The sequence below is a fragment of the Hypanus sabinus genome, chromosome 3, assembly GCF_030144855.1.
Source record: "Hypanus sabinus isolate sHypSab1 chromosome 3, sHypSab1.hap1, whole genome shotgun sequence".
NCBI classification, from domain to species: domain Eukaryota; kingdom Metazoa; phylum Chordata; class Chondrichthyes; order Myliobatiformes; family Dasyatidae; genus Hypanus; species Hypanus sabinus.
The window spans coordinates 76,912,238-76,924,495 of record NC_082708.1 but is presented as its reverse complement, the minus strand read 5'-3'; the positions used below and the strand labels follow the sequence as shown (position 1 = coordinate 76,924,495).

Below are 12,258 nucleotides of genomic sequence, written 5' to 3'. Positions count from 1 at the left end.
ACATAGAAGAGGTATTTGAATTAGAAGAGAAGGACTAGGAGGATTACAGGCCACTGGATGTTGTGGTGGACATGGACAAGTTGGACTGAATGGCCTGATTTCACACTGCTTGACTCTATAATTTTAACTCTGAATAATTCTTATTTCTGAATTATTAAACAGCAAAATACTTTGATCAAAAACTCTGCAGGGACATAGTTACTCCCAAACAGATTTTCACACAAAGTTCAAAATTTTATTTAAAAGTCAGACTGTTCATCTGGAATCATGTTAGAGGGATAGTAAAAATAGTAGTTTCTAAAATCCCTAAAAACACATCCATCCCAAATTATTTTGCTCAAAGAATTGTGGTACAGATATATTAACAAAAAAACAAAGTGTTTAAAATCTGACAACAGTGAATGAAGGCAGATTCGATTCCATCAAATGGGGACTGGATAGACCCAGTATTAAGAAATACTGCTCACATATTTCACCATATGGCTCCATCTGCCCTTCATGTTTTACATTTATTGTATCATATACTACCTTGACACTTATTTTCTTGCAGGAAAATATTAACAGAAAAGGATTTAAGAAAAACTATGCTGTACATAAGCAATTGGATCCCCAAAATAAAAATCAAATAACTTCCAGAAATGGAAAGAGAAATAGAATAAACTTTTCACATCTAAGAATTCCGACATTCCACAGATGCTTCCTGACCTGTTGAGTATTTCTACCTTTTTAAAAAATACTATTAGCATTGGCTTTAGGTCAGTAACCCAATTTTGCTTTCTTTCTCCCCAGCTTCTAAATCAGGTTGCAACTGCGGTCATAGTGATAAAATAGTTATTAACATTATTACTTATAGCTATCATATGATATTTTACATCCCTTAAGCATTTGCAATTTAGGCTGACCGCAGTATTCCATTGTCCAGTCTCTTCCATCCATCTCTTTTTCTGGAATCTATTACTTGAAACCTACCTCCGAACAAGCTATTGGTCGTCAATCCTAACATATTATGTGGCTCAGTGTCAAAATTTACTGGCGATATTCTTGTGGTTGATCCTTGAAAGACTGAAGATGCTCTATTCATGCAATGTCACAGCAACCCTGTACTTCCTCGAACTAACGCCCACTGACTAGCATGAAGCTGCTTTCCTTGGACGATATTGGAAGCGTTAACCTGCCGTCCTGTAGGCTGAGGGCCCGGAAAATCTACCCGCCTCCTCGACCCGACCACTTCAGCCGCCAACAGTCAGAATAAAGCACGCTGGACGTTTGTCGCGCTGCCAACAGAGCGCCTGGTGGTTTAATCGACACAATTTTTACTTTCAGTTTAGGAACAGACAGTAACAGTCCGCGAAGTAACCTAACTCCTGACAGGGTGAACAAGTTGCTAATGAAGGGCCATCTCCCCTTCTTTCGCTCGACTTTGCAGTGTCCCAGCTGAGGTGGAGCCACACGACGCCTTGGCCTTGTAGAGGTAAACAGGCCGTAGGACGCTGCAGGTGCCAGATAGGCATTATTGTTCTCTCTGTTCCTTATTCATTCCGAGCAGAGCTAATACTACATCATCATGTTCGCAATGTGAAGATAACTTTCCAACAGGGCCAGATTTTAAATTTAGTTTTTAATCGTCGCCGCTGGTTTCCTAGCAACCAGAACTACGCTTCCCAGCGTTCCTCACGCACGACCGCGCCGTCCAATCAGCTTTGAGTATTGGGAAGCAGGCGCTCAGGGTGCGCATCGACGCCCAGGTGCTGTGTGGCTGAAACGCAAAGTATGGTTGCAGAGTCTTGTTGATAAATATTTTCTGAAGATATGGTAAACAGTGCGAAATTGGGCAAATGAGCTACAAAATGTTTGCTTTGTGTTAACATTTAGTAAGGAACTTTAGACAGTTTTTTCATTGTACCACACGTCGAAGCTATTTTCTCATTTCATTGCAAGCAGTACAAAAACTTATTTTACAATGTCAGAAAAGTGGTTATTTTGCATTCTTGTTATAATAACGAGTTCTGCAACTGAGAACATAACTAAAATAAGTCCAAAGAGAAGTCTAGTATGGGGTCCTGGTCTGGATGCCAACAAAGTACTTCCAGTTCGCTATTTCTTTATTCAGGCTGTTGCAGAAGACAATGTCAAGTAAGTAAAGCATGCTTTACACTTTTTTAAATTTGTAAAGCAGTTTTGTATTTAGGCTGTTCGGTGATAAACTGGATTCAAAGAAAAAATGTTAGAAGATTTAGGAAAGAGGTGTGGCTGGACTAAAGTTTGGGAAATGAGCCAGAACAATTGGACTAATCATCATTGAAGGGAGGGGGAGCATTTAGGAAAAAGTGACTGTAATGCATTATTTAGAAAAATGTATATAAAACATTACTCTACACTGTCAGATAAAAATAATTTCAGAGAGATGGTGGTGGATGTGGCCAAGGTGAAATTGGAATCAAGATTATTAGAGAAAATTGTAATTGAACAATGGGGGGCTTTAGAAAGTTGATGGTCCATATGGAAGAAGAGTTGGAAAATTAAAGCCAGATGACCAATGGATGACAAAAAAGATAAAGACTAAACTTATTCACACAGAGTGGTAAATCTTTGGAATTCTCTGCCAGTAAAGATTAGACCATAAGCCAAAGGAGCAGAATTAGGCCATTTAACTTGTCGAGTCTGCTCTGCTATTCAATCATGCTATTCTTTCTCCCCCTCCTCAACCCCATTTCCTGGCCTTCTCCCTGTAACCTTTCATGCCATGTCTAATCGAGAACCTATCAATCTCTGCCTTTAATACATCCAGTGACCTGGCCTTCACAGCTGCCTGTGGTAACAAATTCACCACCCTCTGGCTAAAGAAATATCTCTGTACCTCTGTTTTGAAAAGGCACCCCTCTATCCTGAGGCTGTGCCCTGTTGTCCTAGATTCCCCCACCAGGTGAAACATCCTTTTCACATCTATCCTGTCAAGGCCTTTCAACATTCAAAAGGTTTCAATGAGATCCCCCCCCCCCCCCCCACCATCCTTCTAAATCACAGCGAGTACAGACCCAGAGCCTTCAAACATTCCTTGTATGATAACCCTTTCATTCCCGGAATCGTCCTTGTGAACTGCTTCTGGATCCTCTCCAATGCCAACACATCTTTCCTAAGATGAGGAGCCCAAAACTGTTCACAATACTCAAGGTGAGGCCTCACCAGTGCCTTACCACACCCTCTCCCAGTGTAGAGTGCTTTCCTGCTTCAAAACCTCAACCGTTGTCCCTGTACCCAAAAAGACCAAGGTAACATGTCTGAATGACTGGTGTCGTTCACTCACCTGTTGCACTCACCTCAATAATAAGTAAATTCTTTGAGAGGCTGGTCAAAGACTATTTCTGCAGCATGTTACCACCCACACTAGACCCCCTACAATTCGCCTACTGACACAACCGATCAATAGAGGACGCAATAGTCACAACTCTACACACCATCCGTGCACATCTGGAGAAGAAAGATGCTTATGTGAGAATGCTGTTCTTGGACTGCAGCTCAGCATTCACCATGATTTCCTCCAAGTTCACCAAGAAGCTCAGAGACCTCAACGTTCACCGTGCCTTGTGCAGCTGGATCCTGGGCTTCCTGTCAGATCGCCAGCAGTGGACAGCGTGGAAAGCCCAGCACATCTGCAGATGTGAACTTACCACTTCAGGTCAATTACAAAGACAGGTGTGTAAAAAGGGTCCGAAGAATCACTGGGGACCCGAGTCACCCCATCTACGAACTGTTCCAGCTGCTACCATCTGGGAAAGGATACCACAACATAAAAGCCAGGGCCAACAGGTTCCGGGATAGCTTCTTCCACCAGGCCATCAGACTGATTAATTCATGTTGACACAATTGTATTTCTATGTTATATTGACTGCCCTGTTCTACATACTATTTATTACAAATTGCTATAAGTTGCACATTTAGACAGAGACGTAATATAAATATTTTTACTCTTGTATGTGAAGGATGTAGGTAATAAATTCAATTCAATTAGAAAGCCTCAGCATTACAACCCTGCTCTTGTATTCAAGACCTCTTGAAATTAATGCCAATATTGCATTTGCCTTCCTCACCACTGATTCAACCTACAAGTTAACCTTTGGGGTGTTTTGCACAAGGACTCCCCAATCCCTTTGCATCTCAGATTTGTAGATTTTCTCCCTGTCTGCACATTTATTTCTACTATCAAAGTGCATAACCATGCATTTTCCAACATTGTATTTCATTTGCCACTTTCTTGCCCGTTCTCCTAATCTGTCTAAGGCGTTCTGTAGCTGACCTGTTTCCTCAACACGACCTGCCCCTCCATCAATCTTTGTATCATCTGCAAACTTGGCAACAAAGCCAAGGTGATTTCATCACCTAAATCATTGATATACAGCATAAAAGGAAGTGGTCCCAAAACTGACCCCTGTGGAGTACCACAAGTTGCTGGACTTAATGGGGTATTTGAAGAAGATGCAAATACATTTTTTTTTAAAGATTAGTGAACAATGCTTATGGAAAACCTGCACAGAAATATATCCAAAATACAGAGAACTAAACAGAGTGCAGAAAGCTGGAAGAGAAGTCGAGTTAATCAGAGGTTAAATTTAAAAGTACTCATGGAAGCAAGATGGCATGACTGAGATCCAGTTGTGTAATTTAGTCTTTGTGTGGACACAGTGAAAGAATATTTAATTGGGATTCTGGTTAGGTTCTAAATGGATAAAGGGAAGTTAAGAGACGGCCAGTGGCATTTAGTTAACCAGCTGGTCTAAACGTGACGATTCCTAGATTGTACAGGGAACCAAGAGACAAAATTGTGGAGTCTGTGGATACAATTGTTTTTGATTCATAGCAATACTTGGCATTCAAAGTGAAGTTTAGAGATGAACCCAGTACTGCATTTAACTTAATTTAACCACCATGGAGGGAAAAGTTCTAGGAACAGTCATCAGGGATAACAAAATTGGCAGTCTATTGAGTATGGCACCATAAGACATAGGAGCAGAATTTGGTCATTTAGTCCATCGAGTCTGCATTGCCATTCCATCATGGCTGATTTATTTTCCCTCTCAACCCCATTCTCTCCATAACCTTTGATGACTGTACGGGTTGCAGTTGAATCTGAGGAGGACCAATATCCTTGTGGGCAGGTTTGCTAAAGCTGTTGGGAGTCGTTTAAATTAATATGGCAGGGCATGGGAACCAGTATGATAGAACTGAGGATGAGCCACCAGGATTCCAAGTAGATGATGGGTGTAATATGAATATAAGGAAGGACAAGCCAATGATTGGGTACAAGTGCAGACAGTGCAAGGAGTTAAACTGTACCACAGAGGCAGAATGCAGGACTGAAGGTGCTATGTTTAAATTCACGCAGTATTTGGAATAAGGTAGATTAACTTGTGGCTAATTTAGAGATTGGCCATTATGACGTGGGCATCACTGAATCATGGCTGAAAGAAGGTCAAGGTTGGGAGCTTAATATCAAAGGATATACTTTGTATTGAAAGGACATGCGGGAAGGCATAGGTGGTGGTGTGGCTCTGTAGGTAAGAGATGAAATTACATCTTTAGAAAGAGGTGACATAGGGTCAGAGAATGTTGAATGGATGGTTGGAGTTAAAGAATCTGCAATGGTAAAAAACTATTATGGAAATCATATATAGGCCTCCAAATAGTAGCCAAGAGGTGGGTTTGAAATTGCAAAGGTAGGTGGAAAGGGCTTGTAATAAGTGCAATGTTGCAATTGTAATAGGATATTGCAAAGAATTGGGAAAATCAGATTGGTATTGGATTACAAGAGAGGGAAGTTGTTGAATGCCTAGGAGCTGGCTTTTAGAGCAGCTTGTACTTGAGCCTTCTCGGGGAAAGGCTGGCTTAGATTGGGTGTTTGGTAATAATCCAGATTTTATTAGGGAGCTTAAGGTAGGATTTTCTTTAACCAGAGAGTGGTGAATCTGTGGAATTTGTTGCCACAGGCAGCTGTGGAGGCCAAGTCTATATGTATATTTAAGGCAGAGGTTGATAGATTCTTGATTGGCCAGAGCATGAAGGGATATGGGGAGAAGGCAGGAGATTGGATCTGAGAGGAAAAATGAATAAGTCATGATGAAATGGCAGAGCAGACTCGATGGACCAAATGGCCTAATTCTTCTCCTATATCGTATGGTAAAGGAATCCTTAGGAGACAGTGAGCATAATATGATTGAATTCATACTGCAGTTTGAGAGGGAGAAGCATTAAGTCAGATGTATCAGTATCTCAATGGAATAAAGGGAATTGCAGAGGCATGAGAGAGGAGCTTCCCCAGGTGGATTGCAGGGGGATACTGGCAGGGATGACGGTAGAGCAGAGGTGGCTGAAGTTTCTGGGAATAGTTCACAAGGCACAGGATAGATATGTCCCATAGAAGAAGTAGTTCTCAAATGGCTGACAAGCGAAGTTGAGGACTGCATAAAAGCTGAGAAAAGGGCACATAATGTAGCAAAAGTGAGTGGGAAGTTTTTAAAATCCAACAAAAGGCAACTAAAAAAGCCGTAAGAAGTGAAAAGATGAAATATGAGGGCAAAATAGCTAATAATATAAAGCAGGATCTTAAAGTTTTTTCATGTTATATGGAGAGTAAAAGGGAGGTGAAAGCTGATATTGGACCAATGGAAAATGATGCTGGTGAGATAGTAACGAGGGACAAAAATGGTGGAAGAACTTAAGGAGTACTTTGTATCATTCTTCGCTGTGGAAGACACTAGCAGCATGCCAGAGGTCGGACAGTGTTAGTGAGTGCCATTGCTATTACAAAGGTAAAAGTGCCAGGCAAGCTCAAAGGTCTTAAGATAAGTCACCTGGACCAGATGGACTACATACTAGAGTTCTGAAAGAGGTTGCTGAAGAGATAGCAGATGCATTGGTTATGATATTTCAAGAACCCTGATTCTGGCATGGTTCAGGAGGGCTGGAAGATTGCAGATGTCACTCCACTATTTAAGAAGGGAGGAAGGCAAAAGAAAGGAAATTATAGGCCAGTTAGCCAAAGCTCAGTGGTTGGGAAAGTGTTGGAGTCTATTATTAAGGATGAGGTTTTGAGGTGCTTGGAGAGTAATGAAAAAAATAAGTCAAAGTCAGCATGGTTCCTGTAAATGAAAATCTTGCCTGACAAATCTGTTTGAATTCTTCAAAGAAGTAATAAGCAGGGTGGACAAAGGAGAGGCAGTGGATGTCATTTACTTGGATTTTCAGAAGGCATTTGATAAGGTGCCACACATAAGACAGTTTAACATGATAAAATCCCATGGAATTATAGGAAAGATACTGTCATTGATAGAGAAATGGCTGACAGGTAGGAGGCAGTAAGTGGGAATAAAGGGGACCTTTTCTGGTTGGCTGCTAGTGACTAAGGTAACAGCTTACAGACCCATGAGCACTACCATCTAGAAGGACAAGAACAGCAGATACCTAGGAGGACTACCACTTTGAAATCCCCCTCCGAGTCACTCACCATCCTAACTTGGAAACGTGTCACTCTTCCTCATTGTCACTGGGTCAAACTCATGTAATTCACTACCTAACAGCACTGTGGGTGTACCTACACCTCAGCAACTGTAGTGGTTCCAGATGTCTGCTCATCACTACCTTCTCAAGGTAACTAGGGTAATAAATGTTGATTTAGCTGGTGACACCCACATCCCATAAATTAATAAATAAAAAGCTTGTGGTGTTCCTTGGGTCAGTATTGGGCCCATTACTTTTCATATTGTTTGTCAATGATTTAGATAATGGAATTGATGGCTTTGTCACAAAGTTTGCAGATGATAGGTGGAGGGATGGATAGTGCTGAGGAAGCAATGCAATTGTAGAAGGACTTAGATAAATTGGAAGAATGGGCGAAAAAGTGGCAGATGAATACAGTTTTGGAAAATATCTGACATTTTGGAAAAAGGAACAATAGTGCAGATTATTATCTAAATAGGGAGAAAATTCAAACATCAGAGGTGCAAAGGGACTTGGGAGTCCTCGTGTAAAACTCCCAGAAGGTTAATTTACAGGTTAAGTCTGTGATAAAGAAGGCAAATGCAATGTTGGCATTTACTTCAAGGGGAATAGAATATAAAAACAAGGAGATAATGCTGAGGCTTTATAAGACACTAGTCAGGCCACACGGAGTATTGGCAACAGTTTTGGGCCCCATATCTTAGAAAGGATGTGTTATCATTGGAGAGAGTCCGGAGGAGGTTCATGATGATGATTCTGGGAATGAAATGGTTAACATCTGAGGAGTATTAACCTGTCTAGCTGTGGGAATTGAACCCCAATCACTGGCACTGTAAAGCATTATGCTAGCTGTTGTGCTACTGTGATGCATGTGGTAGTGAAAAGTTTTCCAGATAGTAAGGAAGTACAGTGGATTCCAGTTAATTGGGACCTGTACATTTTGATCCAATTAAATGGCTGCTCCAATTAACAGAAGTTTCATGGAAATAGTCACAAAGGTATAAAAATACCATTTAACTGAATAACAAATGTATTTAAATGAAATGTAGAATAAATGAGAGCACTACCAATACTACTACAATAATATAAAACTATTAGTTTCTAATAGTTATCGACAAAGGGTTCATCCAATGTATGCTGTCATGTTCTTTGATTGTAAATGAACAAAATCGGTGCGGGCACCTAGTGCGGATAATGGACTGCCTTTATATACTGGTTTTAACGACTGCATCCTCTAAATCTTCACTTTCATTGTTACATTCAAGATGATTGTTGATACCTTCAAATTCTTCATAAGTCCTAACTTGTTGAAGTAGTAAAATTGTTTCATTTCACTCTCGGCTGTTTCTGGCATCTCTCAGCTTGTAATCGCAGTGAGCAAGCCAGTTCTGAATGCCGTAACTGCACATTTCTCCCCAACCATCAGGAACAAAAATCACTGGTTTTTTTAAACACAAACACACCCAACTAACGCTATTTAAAAACTGTTTGATCTAATCACAGTGTAGTGTCTGACAACCACACAAATGTACTCGACCGATGCTAATTAGAAACTGTTCAGTGACAGTCTCCTGTCCCAATTAAGTGATGTAGTGTCCCAAATAAATGAAGACTCCTTGAAGATAAGTTAACAAATTTCATGACACATGCAGGTGATAATAAACCTGATTCTGATTCTGAGAATTCCAGTTATTTCTCTATTTTTGTTCTTTAAGAGTTGTCCCAATTAAGAGACTCAATGATAACCAATGGGCCAATTAACCAGAATCCACATGTATATGGTGATCTACCCTAGTGTTTCTACTCTGGCATTTCAGGTTATGTATTTATGATCTTGTTTTGCTACATAGTGCAAAATTTCAAAGTTGGCAGATGTCAATTTTTGGAGGCATAGTAAAGAATGAGTATGGTAATAAATTTTGAAGATGTATACAGGCTGCTGGAATGGGCTCTCCATAGGAGGTCAATGAAATTTAATGCTGTAAAAGGCAAAAGTGTCAACTTTGTGTAGGAAGACTGAGAAAAAGAAATATAAATTAGAAGGCACGACTCGAAAATAAGTGCAAGAATATAGAACAGTGCAGCACAGTACAGGCCCTTTGGTCCATGGTATTGTACCAGCCCTCTAATTTACTCCCAAGAGCAATCTAACCCTTTCCTCCCATGTAGTCTTCAATTTGCCGATGTAAAGGTCTCTTAAATGTCTCTAATATATCTGCCTCTACCACCACACCTAGCAACGCATTCCATACACCTACCACTCTTTCTCTGACATCCCCCTTTACCTTCCTCCAAGCACCTTAAAGTTATGCCCCCTTGTAGTAGGCATTTCCAGCCTGGGAAAAAGTCTCTACCTGTCTACCTCTACTTAATCTATGCCTCTTACCATCTTAAAAACCTCTGTCAAGTTGCCTTTCATTGTTGTCCTCTTCAAAGTGAAAAGTCTTAGTTTGCCCAATCTATCCTCATAAGGTCATGCTTTCTAATCCAGGCCTTATCCTGGATTATCTCCTCTACACCCTCTTTAAAGCTTCCATGTCATTCCTATAATGAGATGACCAGAACTGAGCACGATATTCCATTTGTGGTCTAGAGTTTTATAGACAGTCTAATGAGAGCAATCACACTATACACCTTTTAACCACTCTATGAGCCTGCACTGCAACTTTGAGGGATCCATGGATGTGAACCCCAAGATCTCAATGTTCCTCCATACTGTTAAGAATCTTGCCTTTAACTCTGTATTCATCCTTCAAGTTCAACTTCCCAAAGTGTATCACTTAACACTTTCCTGGATTAAACTCCATTTGCCAATTCTCAGCCCAGCTTTGCATTCAATCAATGTCCTGTTGTATCCTACAACAACCTTGTAAACTATCAACCTTCTGGTCATCTCCAGACTTACTAACCTAGCCTTCCATTTCCTCATCCAAGTTATTTGTTTAAAAAAATGTCACTAATAGGAGGGTCCTAGAGCAGATCCCTGCAGAAAATCACCTCCTAAAAAAATTTTTTTAATGTTTTGTTTTATGCCAGGTTCTTTGTAAGTGATGGGCCATGTTGAAAAAGTGGTTAAAATAAATGCATATTTGCTTTATAAATAGCTGTATAGAGTAAATGAGCAAGGCAGTCATGATATAAAACTGAATTAGCCACAATTGGAGCCATACTGGAGAATTATATACAGAATAAATTTACCTATATTTTTCTAAGGCATTAATTATGTGAGTTGACTTGAAGAAGTGAGATTTGTTATCTTTGGAAAATGGAACGTCACAAGGCAATCTGATACTATTAATTGCATTCATAAGGGTGTAGAAGGGTGAATGGAGACCTAGTGTTCCTATTCTGCTTGGGTTAAGGATCAGGACTTATGGAATGAAAGTGATTAGTAATAGATCCGAAAATAGCATGAGCATGATTTTTTTAAGTTTGCAGTCAGTGGCTTGGGTCTGAAATGCTTTGCCAGGAAAGAACAAGAAGCAGTTTTGATAGTAATTGTCAAAAGGAAACTGGAAATGTATTTAAGAATCTGCATCAGGTTTATTATCACTGATGTATGTCATGAAATTAGTTGTTTTGTGTTAGCAGTACATTGAAGGTTACAAAAAATAAATAGTGTGAAAGAGGAGTAGCAAGGCAGTGTTCATGAATTGTTCAGAAATCTAACAGCAGAGGGAAGGAAGTTGTTCGTGAATCGCTGAGTGTAGGTCTTCAGGTTCCTGTACCTCCTTTTCGATCATAGTAATGAAAAAAGGGCATATTCCAGATAGTGAGGTTCGTTGGTGATGGATGCACTGCCTTGAGATACCATGCCATGAAGATGTCCTTGATGGACGGGATTTTGCTCGTGATGGGTTTGACTAATTTCAATCTAGCTTCTTTCAATCCTGTTCTTTGGAGCCTCCATACCAGGCAGTGATGTGACCAGTCAGGATACTCTCTATGGTACATCTACAAAAATTTGTGAGAGTCTTTGCGGACATACCAAAACACCTCAACCTCCTAACACAGTATGCCACTGGCAAGCCTTGTTGCTGTTTATATCTTTGTGTTAAGCTCAGAATAGATCTTCTGAGAAGTTGTCACCTTGGAACTTGAAGCTGCTGACCAGCTTTCCACCACTGAGCCCCGCCCCCCCAAGGTCCCAGCTTCCCCATCTGAAGTTCACAATGAACTCTTTGATCTTGCTGACATTGTGGGTGTTGTTATTGTAGCACTGCTCAGCCAGCCAATCAATCTCCTGCATACCTTCTTGTTGCCATCTGACATATTGCAGATTAAGAATATCCAAAGATAAAGGAGGGGGGGGGGGAAACAAGTGGGTGGAACATATCTAGATGGAATGATCGTGCTTTGTTATTATGGATTGGACAAGCTGCATGACCTCAGCTGTATCCTTTTGTGTGATTTTATAAAGCGCATTTCACATCTCTTTGTGTGCTAAACTGGAGTATGGCCAGTGAAATGGCTTTTGAAGTTATCTAAATCAGGAAATGTAGCACAGCAGTTTGCCAAAATGCTGATGTAATATTGATCAGATAATGTGTGTAATGTTAGTTGATGGATGAATATTGACCAGCACATTGAGTTTAACTGTCTTGCTTTTTAAAATAATACACTGGAATTATTTAAGTGAGAGAACAATTTCAATTTCAGTTTAGAATCCCCCTGCAGGTTGACAGCTCTTAAAGAACTGTGCCATAAAATCAGTAATTGATACCATTGTACACTAGTGAAATATGATTTTCAATAGTATACAGTGGA

General features: G+C 40.3%; 2 protein-coding genes across 6 annotated transcripts in view; one reads left to right on the top strand and one right to left on the bottom strand.

Moving 5' to 3' along the window:
- The window catches only part of ercc5 (excision repair cross-complementation group 5), a 142,818-nt gene extending 141,644 nt beyond the window's left edge, over positions 1-1,174 (bottom strand). Inside the window, exon 1 of the mRNA XM_059963446.1 lies at positions 970-1,174. The gene's annotated coding sequence lies outside the window, so the exon portion shown is untranslated. The remainder of the gene's footprint in view (positions 1-969) is intronic.
- A 176-nt stretch (positions 1,175-1,350) lies between these two features.
- The window catches only part of poglut2 (protein O-glucosyltransferase 2), an 85,718-nt gene continuing 74,810 nt past the window's right edge, over positions 1,351-12,258 (top strand). The window contains exon 1 of one of the 5 annotated variants that reach the window (XM_059964725.1): positions 1,351-1,471. Coding sequence is in view for 1 of the 5 variants with exons in the window: in XM_059964721.1 (XP_059820704.1) it covers positions 1,961-2,133 (173 nt within the window). In the remaining 4 variants the exon portion in view is untranslated. Of the gene's footprint in view, positions 2,134-12,258 lie in introns of all 5 variants that reach the window. The other 4 variants (XM_059964721.1, XM_059964724.1, XM_059964722.1 and 1 more) reach the window with 4 other exon arrangements.